The following is an 18,722-nucleotide window of genomic DNA, read 5'->3' on the forward strand; positions in this document are numbered from 1 at the left end:
TCATTTGGGTTTTTCATAAGATGTTACAGGAAAACCTGAATGAACTTTCTGGCCAACCCAATACAGTAAAGCACGTATATTAGTCTATGATAAGCCAGGCTGTGCTACAGTAACACATTAATCCTGAAAAGGCTTAACACAGAAAAGGTTAATTTCCTACTCTTCACTGCAATGCATCTAGTACCATTTAATGGATGATCTCGAATCAGGGCTTGTCTGCTCTACACAGGCACTCAGGGACCCAGATCGACTGCCTGGAGAACCAGCTCTTCACTGCCTCAGCACAGGAGGGGTGTAGGGTATTTCTGTTTGTGTCCATTGGCCAGAAGTATTCACATGGCCTAGAGTTTAGGAGATACACACTTCTGCATGAATAAGATATGCAGGAGTACTGGAAGTTTCTGCCATGCACGTTGGAAGGTCTTTGAGCACGAGTGCCATGGTGAAAGTTGCCTGTGTGAGCCAAGTTCACAGGGGCAGGGCCACCGCCAGCTTTGGGTCATAGCACGGAGCCTGACTCGGAGCTGGTGCTCTGTACACATTTGTTGATGAACTTGACTCTCCCTGATACACATGGTAGGAGGGAGGGTTTCTTGACCAGAGGCAGGAGGTTAACAGTGCATGATAGGTTGATAATCTTCAGTTCCTTCAACTTAGGACATTAGTATATTCTTCAAAGGCTAAAAAAATCACAGTCAAGCCACCCAACCTGCTCTTTGAAGTCATTTGACATCTTGATAAGCAGATTGCAAAAGCCCGTTTTAAATTGATAATAATCTTGTGAGCTTAAATTCTTTTCATGGAAACTGTAACGATGAGTACCTTACAGCCAGGCATGCTTCTAACCATAAATTTTCAGCCAATTTCTCCTGTTGTCTTCAGAGTACTAACTTTGAGTTGTGCCTAAAATAATAGAACCATGAATACCTTTTGTTTTGTAGCATAGTTTGCCGTGTTTTATATTTAAAGGGCTTCAGAGAAAGAAATTCTCTCCTGTCCCTCAATCTCCGCGATGCCATTGTATAAAATTACTGAGAAACATAAATGTAGAAGCCATGTGTCAAGTCAGCATTTATCTGGTAGGAAGTCAACCTGTAAAATAAGATCTGGTAACTTTCAAATTTGCCACCACTTGAGAAAGAAGTCCAAAGGACAAAAAAATAAAAGCCAAAAAAACACTGGAGATTTACTTAATCAAGGTCAGCATTTTCCTTCTGGAGGCCCCTGGCTCCTGGGGATTCTTTCTTGCAGATATTTACACTGAAAGACTAGTATATCTCTCAAGCACATTAACTTTGTGATCTGTCTACAGAGATTTGGGATTTTGGTTCTGTCCCTTATAACTGTGTGATCATTGGCTGGTTACTTACCATCTCAAGGTGTGTTTCCTCTTCTATGAATTGAGGGTGATAGAATCTATTCAATAGAGTAATTCTGGCAATGAAATGAGGTGATGCATGGCGGGCCCCAGTGGTGCTGGCACGGAGGAGGTGATCCGTGACTACGTGGTACGAGACTGGCGGCATGCTGATGATCACTGAAGATTGATCTGGGCCCGGTTAACTGAGACTCTAATATCACATCCATGACATATACACCAAGAGGAGGTGGTCGTTGGCCTTTTCAGTAATGTTTATGACCGCAACAGCACTTTTTAAAGTATAGTTAAATACCTTAAAATAAATACTTTGTGATCGTGTTTCTAAGTTTCCCCTCATCGTTGACTTTGAGTGCTGTTTCTTTTCTGCTCTCCTTCAGATGATGTCAATTCCTCTGAACTGTCAAAAAGCATCCAGGGTGTAGGATAGTGTTACTTGCTACAGGCCTTTTTTAAAAAACTATTCTTGTAGGAGGTGGTTGTCCATGCTCTGTACTGTATAATCTGATAATAAACACAAACAATCTGCCTAATTGTTCTCCCTGTTTTTACCCTCTATAAAAGTCAGATCATGTCTCTCTTTTGCTCAAAACCATCTAGGATTCCATGACCTAACATATGTACCCAACAGAATTAAAAGCAGGCATCCAAATAAATACTTGTTCTGTTTGTATGCCAATTGTATTGTATACCAGTGTTCATAGCAACATTATTCACTATAATCAAAAGCTGAAAACAATCCAAGTGTCCATCAACAAATAAATGAATTAAACAGAATGTGTTTGATATGTTGATTTATATACATGCAGTGGAATTTTGTTCAGCCATAAAAAGAAATGAAGTTCTGATACATGCTACCACAAGGATGAACCTTGAAAACATTATGCTAAATGACCCGTCAGGCACACAAAAAACCAAATATTACATGATTCCAGTTACATACAAGATCTAGAATAAGCAGAGCCTCTTTCTGTAGAGCCAGAAAGTAGATTAGAGGTCAGAGGTTGTGGGTACAAGAGTTGTTTCTTAATGGTTGTAGGGTTTCTGTTTGGAGTGATGAAAAAGTTTTAGAGACAGTGGGGATGGTTGTACACCATGGCAATCGTAATTGCCACTGATCTGTACACTTAAAAATGATTCAAATGGTAATTTTTATGTTATATGTATATATCTCATCACAAATTAAAAAGAAAAAAAGTCTAGGGTTTCCCATGACACTCAGAATGAAAGCCAAAGGCCCTGTAGTGACCTCCAAAGCTAGTGCCTTGCACACTCCGCTGGTCTCTCCACCTTATTATCATCGACATCTTCCCCGTCGAACCCACTGAGCCAGCCCCCAGCTCAACGCCGCTCCTTGGATGTGAGCACACCCGGTTTGCTCCGTCCGGAGGGCCTTTCCGCTTGCTTGTCCCTCCACGTGGAGCATGCTTCTCTTAGATGCCTGTGTGACATGTCTGTCATCTCCTCCATTCAGGTCGCTGCTGAAATAGCACCTTATCCACGAGGCTTCCTGAGGAGCCCTCTGTAAAATAGTTACCCCCACCTTCCATCAGACCTAGTACCCACTGTGCTTACTCTGCTTTTCTTGATGGTACACCTTATCATCAGACATAGCAAATATGTACGTGTTTGTCTCCAGCTAATACAACAGGAGTCCCATCCATGAGGGCTGAGCTATTCTGCTTTGTTCACACCTTTGGCCTGAATGTCTGAAATAGTGCCTGCTCACTCAGTGTCTCTTGAATGAATGAATGAATGAATGTATTTGCGCTGTTAGGATATCCCTTACCTCATTGATTCTAAAACCATATATCCAGCGGCGCTGAGGATAATACTTAGGATGACAGAGTTGATTGTGACAGCAGGGAACATCACCCATTTTTGTTGTTGTTCGTATTGTTTAAAACCCAAACTATCAGCCAAAACACTCTCATGGTGACCTATTTGGACAAAATCCTTAAGAGTAATTATTTTGAGTTGAATTGATTAAAGATTAACTTTAAGGCACTCAATTGTTATGTTCATCTGCATCCCAGTTCCTCCATGTAAGAAGGAGGATGGCTTCGGTTGTGGTTTAAGAGATTATGGAAAGGACTTAATTGTCAACGAAGCATTTTGACCCAATTCGTCCGTTCTTTTTCTTTAACTTTACCACACCTGTGGAGCATTTTGCTTATTTCCAGCCAGTAATTTGGAATAGATGAGTTCTAATTTCTGCTACTGTCATGAACATTGTAATCCCAGGCTTCATAGTTCTAAGCGAGCCTCTTGGAGTGGAGGTGTGTGTGTGTGTGTGTGTGTGTGTGTGAGTACACATCTGTGGCTGATATTTAGTAAGCAGAAGAGAGAACTGTACTATTAATTTTGAATCTGACTCTCTACCCTACCCTGCTCCTTATTTTGGTAAGTGTAAGAAGTTGAAAATAAGGAAAGTATAGGTTTATTTGAATGGACATTTGGTGCTAAGATTAAGAAGATCAAAAAAGATGAAAGCATTCAAATAGAAGCCCACAATGGAGGGTTGAGAAGGCAGCGAGACTGAGTAGTCGCCTTCGTTCATCCCTTCTTACTGGAACTCTCTCAGCAGTGCACATTAGGGATGCTCAAGTGAAGATGTGCCTCCCCAAGTTTATATTTTAGGGATTAAATGCGGTTACGATAGACATAAATTTCTGCTATGAAGATAATTTTGTATTCTAAGCAAACTTCAAAATTAGGAGATCTTGAATTTCTTTTCCAATAGTGTACTGCACTGCATAATGTATATTTTAAGACAGTTTCCTTGCATTGATCACATATTTGGTTTCGATAGATTGTCTGTGTAGCCCATATGTTCAGGCTCAGTTAAAAAAAACATTCTAAACTCTAATTTATCTTGAGTTATAAGATATCAAACGATTTTTCCTTCCCCCCTGTTAGCTTCCACTTCAAGCTGTAACAGTGCCTCTGGGCCATGAGAATATTTACACATAAGAAATATTTTGAATTCGTTAAGAGAAGTTCAGAGCTTAAGAGTTGTTTTCAGATCTCTTGAGTAGGATGAAATACGATCTTACAGGAAATAATTAGGTGATGGGCAGATGCCGAGCTTTGGTTTTGGATATGATTATGTATCTTTCTTTCACTTGGCGCAGCTCAAGTCAGAAGGTTGGGCACCTAACAAGGGGGGGTCACCGAGACCACACAGGGACACATCAGATCTATTCCTTTGGTGGATGTCAAGCCAGAATTATTCAGAATAGAAATGCATTTGATCCTATGGTAGATAGTTTAATAATTTATGTTTGGCCTTATTAGCAAAGCCATGTGTTTACTCGATCACCAAAATAAGATGAAAAAAACTAAGATCATAGTGAGTTTTTTAAGTGTGTATGTGGTCACACTTATGTTTTGTGTGTATGTTTTGTGTGTATGTTTTCAAATGTGTTGAAAACATTTTCTTTGCAGTTTTAATGATCTGATAGCAAGTACCCATTTGCGGTGAGGGGGAGGGGAAATGACACATGAATAATGGCTGATTTAGAATTGCTCACGCCCCAGAGTAGCGCCCAAAGGCTGATAGTGCTGTGCTGTCATCCTGTAATTGCACAGAGGTTTTCCAATGTCAGTTTTCTCCCAGAATAAACAAACAGGTGTAATAGATTCCCAGTTTCATTTGTTGACCCTCTTACATGATGATGTACCTATAACGCTAATGGACTATACGTGTAGCATTCTTTCCAGAGACTACAAGAGCTAGAAAGTACTCCCATGTTTGGTTTGGAGATCGTGAACCCTCTTAGTGACATGGTATTAATATGCTCCCAATTAGAGAAATATCTCGAAGAATAGTGGAGAAAGGTACCTTGGCCCCAGTAATGCCGTCTGTCCTGGCATCAGATGATGAGACAAACACAGGGACGAGGTGGTCTGTTCGTCCAGGACGGTGCACTGGCACGTGGAATGCCGTCGCTGCGCCCTGGCAGCACCTGCAGGTGGCAGGGGCTGAAGAATTCATTTAGAAGCCGCGCTGCGAGATGGGGAGACAGGTGGCAGCGCTCTTACAGGGATGTCTTTTATTTGCGCAGAACCAGACCAACTGTTCCTCATTAAAACACATTTTGCAACTTGTTCTAATGTGAGCAGATTAGGGACGTGTGTGTGTCACCCGTGCAGAGAAAACCCAATGACAGACCATCCACCGGTCACGCTTACTGAGTCTCAGCGTGGCTCAGAGCCGCGAGACAGGCCCTATGAAATCACCCGACCTGAGGCTGGTTTTCCCGGAAAGGCATTCTGTAGGGAAACACAGAAGAACACCATTACCTCCCTGGGAAGTGGACACACTCACTTTGGTAGGAATCTTGATACTGGCGGTTGTTTTAATAATTAAGCAGTGCCTTGATTTTTCTCATTTCTTTGCGTTGCATTATAAGTGCATCTCTGGCGTGTAACTACCAAGCTAGACTTAATATGACTAAAGGCATGCCTCTCCCCTCCTTCCCCATTTACACCTACTCTATAAACTGGGCAAGTACTTCAAGTTGGGAGAAACTCATGTTAACTTCTTCACTGAGTGGTTGGGAGAATTAAAGGAGAGATGGCATGGAGAATAAAAACATGTGCTGGACACTTGGGGGACGTTCCAGAAACACTGCTTCTCCTTGGTGTTTTTACGCAGAGCTTACCTCCTGCCTGTCTTGCTGGATCGTTATGCCTCTGGTTCTGCAGCCATGTCTCACTTCATAAATGTTTTTGGTGAAAAGAGAAGGAAGTTGGAGTTGACTGTGACTTGGTTCTTTCCTTTTTAGTTTCCTTGAAAATAGCACCACAACAATATTAGATATTGGAGGAAAGTGTTATCTGGTTCCTGAAGTTCTGAACATCAAAATTGTTTTGGTTTCTAGAATTTTTTTTTTTTTTTAGTGTATATTCATGGTTCTATTCTAGTAGATTTATTACTTTAATAGGATTTGATAAGCTACACCTTTGAAAATTCATAGAATATGTTTAAGAATTTGGATGTAAGTATGTTTAGAAATTAATCAGTGAAACAGTGAGATTTACAAGGAGGAAAGATCATGTTAATTAAAGTTAACACTTTCTCAATATGTCCTTAATCTACTATGACTAGATAAATACATGAATCTTTTTGACTGAGCGAAGGCCATATCCTGCTTTGTTTCTATCGGTTTTGTAAAGGCACTTCTAAGTGGAATTTGACTTCTTAAGAATTATAAATCTGAGTGTTGATGTTTGGTTATAGTAAATAATAAAATTTCTTGTATTTGTTGTAATATAGCTTGAGAGAAACAAGTGTGTCTTGAATTTCAAGAGTTAATAACTCTGAAAATATTTAAGAGGTTTATGGAAGGTTCAAGCCTTCTGTTTACTTTCCAGAACTATTGACTATGCCGAGTTTTTCTTCTCTAAAGTCAGTTATGTGCATTATTCTATGCACATGCATATGTTTAAACTTTATCTTGCTACTGGTTATTTATCATCACTTCACCTATAAGCACTTTTTTTCAGTACAGCATGGAAATACTATATACATTCTTTTCTATCTGTGAATGCTGCTTCTGACTGTGGAAACTGCAATAGTTGTGCATTTGCATGTTAGAGGAACTTGGACTTTATGAGAAAGTCCTTATATTTCCTTATTTCCAAATTACTTTTCCTTCAGTGTCCGAGTGGTAGTTGACAATTGAAATGTACAAAGCTACACTGTAATTGGCTACCAATTACTCTGTCATCTGAGAAACTTTTTTTCAATCATATTTAAAAACATATCATCAGACTCTCTTAATCAAGATCGTGAATTGGTACAGAGTGAAGACCTGGAGGCTCGGATGGTAAAGAATCCACCTGCAATGCAGGAGACCTGGGCTCGATCCCGGGGTCAGGAAGATCCTCTGGAGAAGGGAATGGCTACCCATACCAGTATTCTTGCCTGGAGAATTCCATGGACAGAGAAGCATGACGGGCTACAGTCCATGGGGTCGCAAAGGGTCAGATACGCCTGAGCAGAGATAAAAACAGAAGCACAGCGTGGTAAAGACAGGCTGCATTTTCTCTCTGCTGCCCTGTTGTCAAGCTCACCTTGATCTCAGGGAGAGTGGCAGGTCAGGGGGCTTCCTGTGGCTGTGGAGAGATGCCACTGCACTCCCATATGCTCCTCTGATGCAGCCTGTCCCTCCAGGACAGGAGAGTGCTGAGCATAACAGGGTCAGTTATGTTCAAGTGTGTTCAATGTTTGCGTGAGAGAGGAAAAAACATCAGTGCCTGAGAAAGAATGACTAAGGCAGACCCAGCCCCAGGTAATCTACAATAGTAGTTTAATAGGTGCCATTTCTTTTTTGAGCATAATTTTATGGCAAATGACTTGGAAGGAGCAGAGGAAAAATTTTTATGAAACTCTTGTTAACAGTCAAAGGGATTTTTTTTTTTTTTCAGACTCGGAGCACAAATACTTTACCTATTCTTGTAGCTTTGTGAAGCAGAAGGTGTTACAAAGTGAAAGTCACTCAGTCGTGTCCGACTCTTTGTGACCCCATGGACTATACAGTCCATGGAATTCTCCAGGGCCCAGAATACTGGAGTGGGTAGCCATTCCCTTCTCCAGGGGACTTTCCAGCCCAGGTCTCGCACATTACAGATGGATTCTCTACCAGCTGAGCCACAAGGGAAGCCGGAGAATACTGGAGTGGGCAGCCTATCCCTTCTCCAGCGGATCTTCATAAAACCAACCAAACAGGTGGCTCAGCGGTAAAGTATCCGGCTGCCAGCACAGGAGATATGAGAGACGTGGATTTGATCCTTGGATGAGGAAGATCCCCTGGAGAAGGAAATGGCAACCCACCTCCAGTATTCTTGCCTGGAGAATCCCATGGACAGAGGAGCCTGGTGGGCTACAATCCATGGGGTCACGAAGAGTTGGGCACAACCGAGTGACTAAGCATACACAAATGATTAAAGCTTGAGACTCACCTAGTCCTGCCCCAGGGCAGCCTGACCCCTGGTCCAACACCAGTCATCACCGAGTGGCAGCTTCTGGAATTGTGGACACAGAACCAAGGTCCAGCATTCAGAGCTGAGGGTTGGGATAGATCTTCCCTGAAGCTAGTAAAGCTTAAGACTCAGGACCTCACACTTTGAGGGGCCTGCTCCAAGTACCTGTACATAATTTTGAATTGATTTTTTTTTTTGAGAGAAAGGATCAGGCCCCACAGTATCTGGACCTTTGAACCTCCTGAAGTTATCTGCCAGGTGTGAGCCAGGCTGTGTGTGTATGTGCACAGACGCCTCCACATTTTTCTGGGGGACCAGTCTGTAGTCCTCACTGACTTCTCAAAGCCATCTGCGACTTAAAAAGGTCAAAGGACGCAGGCCTAGGAGAAATTAATCAGCCTCTTAGTTCTGGTCTTATAAGCTTAGAAAGTGATGCTTTAATTGCTAGAGGCAACAACTCATGACTCGTGTACAGTTATGCCCATTGATCACCAGAGACATGGCTGAGCCTGTTTTTGACCAGCTAGATCTCATCTGCAATACATCCTCATATCCATCCATCCATCCATCCATCCATTCATTTCTGAGCACTTGCTGCATACTTGCTCTGTGTTTGCAGCTGTGGAGGTTCCAAGAGCCCAGCGATGAACTAGGCAACCTCCCTGCTTTTGAGGAACTTGCAGAGCTTCTGTCATTTCAGCTGCAGAAGTACACGTTCTTTCCCAAGGCTGCCATTATCCATATGAGTGCTGTCCTCGAGACCTTGGGGCTATTTTAAACCAATCAGAAATGAAAGCTTGTCATCATATTCCCGGTTCCAAAATACCACACAGAACACCCATCTTACAGGAGAGTGATTCCCAGGGCGTGTCAAGGTGCAGATGTCTCTGCGGTGGGGACAGTATCTCCATCTGACCGGCTGCGAGCCTCCTTGTCTGGGCCCCCTGGCACAGGGACAACAGGGGGTCAGCCCTGGTCCCCAAGAGCCCAGAAGGAAATGACGGTGTGACTGCCATTGGGATTGAGAGATTTATCCTTGTGATCAAAAGCTGTATTAATTTTACAATTAGTCTCCTGCAGTCAAAGCAAGAAAATTCTTCCATATCTTTCACATGGATATCTTTGCTGGTAGAAATTGGGTTGTGAAAGTTCTATTCATTTCCCCCTTCCTATTCTTCGTCCCTCCATTACCCGCTTGGCTGAGCTCAGAAGTCTGCCATTCCCTCCTTTCCATGCCTCCCGCCACCATCCTAACAGTCCTCATCCCCCTGCACCCCATCTCTCGCCACACCTTGCCTGGATTCCCGACCCGCATTCTCTGCGCTCCCCTCACTCCACCTTGCTTTCCTGCCAGCGTCGCCTCTGTGAAGCGCCATAGCAGCGCTTCTGCTGTGCGCAGTGGGGCTGCCATTCCCCACAGAGGCTGAAGCCATCACCAGCGGGTTGTTTGAAAGCGTGGAGAGAAAGAATAAGCGAAGGGAAGTGGCTCTTCAGAGACCTTTGGTGCGTCTGTAGATTTCTTGTTCTTCCGTGGTCCTGCCCCTGGGTCGCCCCCTCCTCCCCATCCCTGGTTCATTCCTTCCACCCAGTATTCTGCTTCCCCCAACCCCACCTCCATCTCTCAAAATGTTATTCAGGTTTCAGCAGGGGAGGCACTGGTTCTAAGGCCCAGGCATCAGGTGGAATCTTACATCGTGGACTCAGAACTACACTTTGAAACCCTAGAACCACCCTGAGAGTGGCCAGGGGCCCCCGTCCTCCCCACACCCGCAGAGATGCCTCAGGGAACAGACACCACCTCAAAATTCTGCCAGGTCTCCTGGCTCCTTGTGCCCCCGCCGAGCTGGGTTTCCCAGTCTTTCCATGTGTGGTACCCAGAGGGTTACATGGCACCCCAGGGTCAAGGGAAGGGCTGCGTGTGGGGTGGATCCCTCTGGCCACCCAGACCCCTTCAGGTACCCCTGAGGGTCTGGAGCCGCCCTCCTCCAACCAGTGTGTTTGCTGAATGGAATTACTTCCTTGGCTTTTCCTTTGTCATTGTTCTTTGCCCGAGTGGATACAGTCATATCCCGCAAAGTTAAGCTCCTTTGTGATGCAACTCCACATCAGTTCTGCCCTTCAGGAATTCTGCCTTGATTCTCCATAAGCACTCTTTGTCTCTCCCATATAGTTTGAGTATAACCTGGAAATTTATGAACTTGGTCTGACCCTTAAAGGAAAGGAACCCTCGCTTATACCTGACTTGGCCCACCTGACTGTGGTGGGTGTTTGAATGCGTCTCTGGTGAAGGAGTAAGTGATAGCTCCTTCTTACATCAAACTAGAATGCTTCTGCAGTGCGAAGGAGGCCATCAACAAAAGGAAAAGGCATCCAACCGAATGCGAGGAAATACTTGCAGACTGTTTTTTTGATATCTGATGGGGGGGTTGATACCCCAAACATATAAAGAACTCATGTAGCTCAATACCAAAACAGATAAGTGAACTTAAAAATGAGCAGAGGATCTGAATACTGTAGACAGTTTATCAAAGAAGACATACAGATGGGCAACAGGTGCGTGCAAAGATGCTCTTCAGCACTAATCATCAGGGAAATGTAAATTAAAAACACAATGAGATATACCCTCATACCTGTTAGAATGGCTATTATCAAAAGAGATGAGAGCTAACAAATGCCGGTGAGCACATGGAGAAACAGGCACCCTCGTGCACTGTAGGTGGAAATGCAGACTGGTGCAGCCACTCTGAAAAGCAGTATGGAGTTTCCTCAACAAATTAAATAGGACTATGGTTTGATCCAGCAATTCTACTTGGAGTGTTAGCTCAAAGGAAACAAAAACACTAACTCAGAAAGATACCTGCATTCCCATGTCCATTGCAGTGTTTTTTACAGTAGCCAAGACATGGGCATGGAAGCAACCCAAATGTCCATCAATGGATGAATGGACAAGGAAGATGTGGCCTATATATGCAATGGAATATTACTCAGGTATAAAAAAGAAGGAAGTCTTGGCATTCACAACAGCACGAATGAACCTTGAGGGCGTTATACTAAGTGAAATGCGTCAGAGAAAGACATGGAATCTAAAATAACAAAACCGATTGTATAGATGCAGAGAACCAATCAGTGGTTGTCAGAGACAGGGGCATGGCAGGTGGGAGACATGGGTGAAGAGAGTCAAAAGATACAAACTTACAGTTAGAAATACATCCCGGGGATGCAAGTACAGCATGGTAACTATAGTTAACAATTCTGCGTTATATATTTGGAAGTTCTAGAGAATAGATCTTTAAAAGCTCTCATTACTAGGGAAGAATTTTGTAACTGTGCTGTAACAAGATCTACTGTGGTGCTCATTTCACAGTGCATACAGATATTGAATCCTTATGTTGTACAACTGAAACTAATACAATGTTATATATCAATTATATCACAATAAAAAAATTCGTTCCTTCTAGGGATCTTTTGCTGAATTGATATAATATCAGTGCTTTTTTTCTTTTTTGTCTTTAAAACCTTTCGCTTTCCTCTATGTTTCTCTCTCTGTAGGAATTCAGAAATAGGCTTGGGAACCACCTGAATTCAGTATCCCACACCTCAGCTGCAACCCAACGAGACTCGGCCAGTTCCCGAATGGTGCTACGATTGCAAAGACTGCACCGGGACTTTGCACTGAAGATGTCTGTGGGCCTGGCTCTGTTTGCTCTTCTTCTTGCGCTTTTAGTCAAGGTCTATAATTAAAACACAACCAGCTGAAGCATCTGTGAAGAAGAATAAATTTCTATTTCAAACCTTCAAAGCAAAGGAGAGCAACCACATCAGTTTTCAAAGGGCAATGATTTATACTGGCCTCACTAACGGCTCTTCAGCTACAGTCTTTAATGAGGCTTCCCTGTCTCACATTGAGTTGAACCCATTGGTTATTTGACCTAAAATCTAATAACGGCTGCCATAGCATATCTTTTCAATTAAGCGCCCTTGGGTTTATTTTTAGGAAAAAAAAAATGCAAGTGGTTGCATTTTCTTTAAATCACCAGTCTTCAAGTCAGAACCTGTTTGTATGGTGGGTCTGGTTACCTCTTCCTCATGCAGGAAGAATTTTCCATTTTCAATAAACATTTTAAAATCCTATCTTTCTCTTTATGCATTGTTTGGGGCCCCATATTACAAAGCTTTTATTTTCCACAACAGATGTGTTACGGAAAAGTTTATATGGAAACCTGTGTTTGGAATTTCAGTCCTTTCGGAATGCACAGGAAGAGCCTGCCAATTAAACAATCGTGGCAATATTTTGAAAAATCTGAGGAATCACCCCCTTCTTTAATAACCCACAAACTTTCAAAAACTGGATTTGTCTAAAATAAGCTCTGCCTCTTTTCTGGCATTTTTTTTTTTTTTGGATCTATTTACATCAACTGTTTATTTCTACCTGATGTCATTGGTGTTCACTAAATGAAGTGATTTCTGTCACAATAAAAGCAGTTTGTGTAATGAACAAGTCTCACAACTATCAGAATTGAAATAATTTATTTGGATTGTACAGTCACAGGAACATCAGGCACCCTGTGGTTACAGGACAGTTTTCATTTTAAATCTCCACCCTCTTCAGCTTGTGGCTTTATCCCAAAATGTTTCAGCCTTTTTTGTGTCTTTAAGGAATCTAAGTTCAAATTATGTCATCAGTCATTGAGTTAAAAAAAAGTAAAAGACTTGAGTACATACCTCCCAAACCCGCTATGTGGTTCTAGGAAGAGATCACATTTAAAATGCAAGGATCTGCTCTTGACCCTCTGGGAGCCCTGCAGTGACTCAGCCACTTATGATCAGCCTGTTCCATCCGCACGAGGAGGGGGAAGTGTTGGCCGAGTATCGGAGGGAGCCTGCTCGGTGCTTCCTTTTTGAGATACGTGCAGTCATTTCTTTATTAATAAACAGTGGGTTCCAGCATAGTACTGATTTAATGAAAACCTTGCAGACGTGGAAATACCACCGAAAGCCTAGAGTCACACTATCCAGGGCAGAAGAAAAGCGTCACCTCTGACACAAGACAGCAGGCTGCCTGTGCACCTTCCCAGTCACTAGCTCTGCCCCCCAAGAGCTTACAGTCCTTATTTCTAACATCATAGGTTGGTCTGCATGTTCATGAGTTTCATGGAAATGGAATCACATGGCATGTGCTGTCTTGTGTGTCTGCCTTCTTTTGCTCAGCATTGCACGTGAGACACATCCATGTGGTTGTATGTGGCAGTCGTTCATTCACTTTCCATGCCGAATACAATTCCATTGTATGAATATACCCCATTGTGATTATCCATCCTACTTTTGAGTTGTTTCTGATTTTGTGGCTGTTGGAATAATGATGCTGTGAACGTATGTTTGGGTCCACATATGTATGCATTTGTGTAAACTTATATCAAGAAGTGGTGTTGCATTTGTGCACACCATCAAATGGTGCTTTGCAAGGGTTGTACCAATCTCCATTCCCGTCAGCGGTCACTGAGAATTCTGTATGTGTCCACTTGTTGACGTGTACCTTGCCATTCTCCCCACTGTTGCTGCACCTTTGCCTTTCTTCAGCTGATCTCGTCTCTGTTGTCTCTCATCATGCCTAGCCCTGTTTTCATCATAATGACAATGCTGATAATCATTAACCATCTAGCCTTTAAAAGCATCAGACAAAATGATGTGGACTTTACAAGTGTTCCTCTTGAAAACACAGCCCTGAGATAGGTATTGTTATTCTCATTTTGCTGAGGGAAAACAAAAACTAAAGCCCACAAGATTAAGTAACTTGCAAGGGACACAGAACCACTAAGCTGTAGAGGCAGAACCTGAACTCAGCTTGACTCCAAAGCCTATATGCTCCTGGGCTGTATACTCTTCCTACTCCCTTGACTCCATCTTCCATGTGAACTTGACCTGAGCCGGTAGATGTGTATCTAGGATTGACCCTGTGATGCCTGGGTTCTGTGGGAGCCCAGCCTTGCCCTCTGTGTTGTCCTGCTCCAAGAATGTGCGTGGTACTTGATGCACTTTTAAAAGATGTATCATGCAAGTTTATTTTCTCTCCCTTCGTCCCTCCCTCTCCCTCTCTCTTTTTCTTTCTGTCTTGCCTGATGCACCAAGTGTGAGACTGTCAATAAGATAATGTAAAAATTCTTTGGTGAAAACTTTGCTTTGTTGCTGGGGAAATGTGTCTAAACATCAGATTTCCATATGTCGTTCAGTCAAAACATAGGCTTTTCCATTGATTTCACTCCAGGTTGCATATTTCAGTGTAAAATATAAGATGTCATGGAGAAAGAATTAGAGTTACAAATGAAGCTTCAAGAGGCTTTAGCATTATAAAACAAGCATAGGAAAAAAATGTAGGAAGGGAGAAAGTAGAGAAGGGAAGAAAGTGGGGAGAGAAGGAAGAAAAAAGAAGGAAGCTAAATGATTTTCTTAAGGCTCGCCTGACCCTAGGCATCCCAAGGTGCTGTAGTGAGAACTATGGGATATTTTAAATTTTTGAAGGAAACAGAGCGAATCTGTCAGATACCATGTAGAATAATAGCTCAAAATAGTTTACAGTTTCAACATGAAAGTGCACATTTTTTGATGTTACCATGGGCTCCCCGGGTGGCTCAATAGTAAAGAATCCACCTGCCTAGCAGGAGATGCTGATTTGATCCCTGGATCAGGAAGATTCCCTAGAGAAGAAAATGACAACCCACTCCAGTATTCTTGCCTGGGAAAATCCCACAGACAGAGGAGCCTGGTGGGCTACAGTACATGAGGTCATAAAGAATTGAACATGACTTAGGGACTAAAGAACAACAACAAAAATATCTTTCTAAGACTAGGTTTTAGGTGGTTGCTGTGAGAAAAAGCAGGTATGAAGTGAAAAATCAATCTTTTAACAAGAAATGAATGTGATTTTATTTCAAACTTTGAGAAGTTGAGCAGTGCCCAATAGATGCAGATAATTATAATTTTAGAATTAAATAAAGATATCTTTATTTCGATCTACATGTATATTTTTAAACACTTTTTGTAATATATTAAGATGGAAGTACTTATTAAGTTGTTAGTCCCTACCTACTTAATGAAAGAAAATGGGTAGCTGTTTCTTTTGGCCTAGGAGTACCTTGAATTAAGAAAGCTTGGGCACCTCTGTTCTATGATGCAGCCTAATCTATAGCATCCATGCCAAATTTATATTTAATCTGGTGTCCTAATCACTTCTCAAAGTGCTGTTAAAAGCTAAGTCATCAATAGCACATGTTTAATAAACTTACACTTGCTTTACCATTGAGCTTGGTCCCTGGGTCGGGAAGATGCCCTGGAGCAGGAAATGGCAACCCACTCCAGTACTCTTGCCTGGAAAATCCCATGGACAGAGGAGCCTGGAAGGCTACAGTCCATGGGGTTGCAAAGAGTCGGACATGACTAAGCGACTTTACTTATTTTACTTTGGTTTCTGCAGTGTTGAAACTGCAGAATTTGAGTTAAGGAACCATGAAGGAGTTAAGGGCCTGGATCGACTGGATTCAGATCTCAGTTGTTTCCAGAACAAATCTGAGGAAGACAGTATAGGGAAAGAGCATGAGATTTTTGACATCAACCAAAGTTTGGTTTACATTTGCAGCCAGACCACTTCTTCTTTCTGAGCCTCATCTGTCAAATAGGAACAAAACTCCATTGCAGGGTCTTCGAAAGATGAAATGAGATCACATTTATCAAGTAGCCTGTCCTTAGGACACATCCTTTCTTCCCCTTTCATGATTCCTTTCGCAGTTTAAACATGAAAATTGATTTTATAAATAAGGGTAGGTGTTTTAAATTTCGATATTAACACATGGCCAAAAGAATTATATGTGGAATAAAAAGATCTCTGCCTCAAGGGACTTACAGTCTAATTTTAACAAATGTAGCAGACGAAGAAAAATTCAAAGAAAATGGGTTGCAGCTGTATTTGAGGAGATCACATTAATGAATGCTACACAGATTTGGGTGGCCAATCTAAGATCAAGAAGCAGATTTTTCCATGGCCAAAGATGAAAAGAGTAAAGAGATTAATAGGGAGGTCTAGAAGTCATGCCCTCCTCCACCCTACCTTGGGGATAAAAGGAAATGCAGACACTATTATTCTTCATTAGTTTTCTGTCAATTATTTCATACCAATACTGTTTCCTAGAGCTCTATAGCCAAAATATCCCAGCTGCAGCAGTTGAAGCAAAGTTTCTTTTGGTTTCTTATGGTCTTCTTAATTTATGGGCATCTGAATACACTTATAAGTACTGATGAGGCACTGATAAGTGCCTAGAAAAATTGTGGAGGGAAAAAACCCCAAAAATCTTGGATCAAGGTAAAGGAAAGCTGGGAGTTCAGAAAAGCCTGAAGAACCAGGAAGTTTAATTCTTGGGTTTATCTAATCTGATTTTAATATGCCTGATTAGTCATAATAACTATAGAGTTATCCCAGACCGTCCAATTCTGAGAACAAGCTTTTACCTTTGATTTTTAACTCCCAGTTTCTATAAAGAGCAATATAACACATGTGTTTTTTAAACAGACCTCAAGATTTTCAAGTGGATAATAAAGCAAGTTGTGTACTTGTGACTTGATATGCTCTAACCCAGCCTTTTTGACCTGAAGCACACCATTCACATAATGTATGCATACGTAATGAAGTAATGAATCTAATTACGCACTGCAGCTTACTTTTAAATTGCTATCTCCCTCAAAATGTCAGTTTGGAATTACTCTGATGATCAATCCTGAAAGTAGTTCCTCATGCTATCTTGTGAATCTTTGCCCTTGCAATAGGAATTCATATATTTCTCACTCTTGCAGGTGTAATTTATTTTTAAATAACCAGAAGTAATTTAAACAGTGAAGCAAAAGACTGAACTAAATGTATTGGTAGGGGTTCCTGGGAAAATTCTTTTGTGGGCTTTGGCTCTCTTGAGAAAATACCTTGCAGGAGGAATTGTTTTCTTTAGCACTAGAGCTTCATCCCTGACTAGCATAGACTAAGAAAAGTCCAGGAGCACATGTCTTCACAGGTGAGTTCTACCAAATATCTAAAGATAATTGACATCAGTTCTTAATCTCTTACCCCAAAAAAATGGAAGAGGAAGGAACACTTCCTAACTCATTCTATGAGGCCATAATTACCCTGATATTAGAGCCAGATAGACACTAAAAGAAAATTGCAAATTAAAATCCCCCTATGAATTCTGAAAGAGATGGGAATACCAGACCACCTGACCTGCCTCTTGAGAAACCTGAGTGCAGGTCAGGAAGCAACAGTTAGAACTGGACATGGAGCAACAGACTGGTTCTAAATAGCAAAAGGAGTACGTCAAGGATGTATATTGTCACCCTGCTTATTTAACTTATATGCAGAGTACATCATGAGAAATGCTGGGCTGGAGGAAGCACAAGCTGGAATCAAGATTGCCGGGCGAAATATCAATAACCTCAGGTATGCAGATGACACCACCCTCATGGCTGAAAGTGAAAAGGAACTAAAAAGCCTCTTGATGAAACTGAAAGAGGAGAATGAAAAAGTTGGTTTGAAGCTCAACATTCAGAAAACTAAGATCGTGCCATCTGGTCCCATCACTTCATGGGAAATAGATGGGGAAACAGTGGACACAGTGGCTGACTTTATTTTTTGGGGCTCCAACATCACTGCAGATGGTGATTGCAGCCATGAAATTAAAAGACACTTATTCCTTGGAAGGAAAGTTAAGACCAACCTAGACAGCATATTAAAAAGCAGAGACATTACTTTGCCAACAAAGGTCCATCTAGTCAAGGCTATGGTTTTTCCAGTGGTCATGTATGGATGTGAGAGTTGGACTATAAAGAAAGCTGAGCACCGAAAAATTGATGCTTTTGAACTGTGGTGTTACTCTTGAGAGTCCCTTGGACTGCAAGGAGATCCAACCAGTGCATCCTAAAGGAGATCAATCCTGGGTGTTCATTGGAAGGACTGATGCTAAAGCTGAAACTCCAGTACTTGGCCTCCTCATGCGAAGAGTTGACTCATTGGAAAAGACCCTGATGCTGGGAGGGATTGGGGGCAGGAGGAGAAGGGGACAACAGAGAATGAAATGGCTGGATGGCATCACCGATTCAATGGACATGAGTTTGAGTAAACTCCCGGAGTTGTTGATGGACAGGGAGGCCTGGCGTGCTGCGATTCATGGGGTTGCAAAGAGTTGGACATGACCGAGCGACTGAACTGAACTGATGAATATAGAGGCCAAAATACTCAGCAAAGTATGAGCAAATTAACTTCAACGACATATCAAAAGGATTGTTTACCATGACCAAGTGGGACTTATTCCAAGAATACAAG

General features: G+C 42.0%; 1 protein-coding gene across 6 annotated transcripts in view; it reads left to right on the forward strand.

Moving 5' to 3' along the window:
* Positions 1-12,866, forward strand: part of CDKAL1 (CDK5 regulatory subunit associated protein 1 like 1) — a 603,129-nt gene extending 590,263 nt beyond the window's left edge. For 5 of the 6 annotated variants that reach the window (XM_070456204.1, XM_020875786.2, XM_020875784.2 and 2 more), the window contains 2 exons: positions 11,918-12,097; positions 12,560-12,866. In XM_070456204.1, the coding sequence (XP_070312305.1) occupies positions 11,918-12,097; positions 12,560-12,727 (348 nt within the window). In that variant the 3' untranslated portion in view covers positions 12,728-12,866. Of the gene's footprint in view, positions 1-11,917; positions 12,500-12,559 lie in introns of those variants that run through there. The other variant, XM_020875787.2, reaches the window with a different exon arrangement.
* Positions 12,867-18,722: the final 5,856 nt, after the last annotated feature.

The sequence above is a fragment of the Odocoileus virginianus genome, chromosome 27, assembly GCF_023699985.2.
Source record: "Odocoileus virginianus isolate 20LAN1187 ecotype Illinois chromosome 27, Ovbor_1.2, whole genome shotgun sequence".
NCBI lineage: Eukaryota > Metazoa > Chordata > Mammalia > Artiodactyla > Cervidae > Odocoileus > Odocoileus virginianus.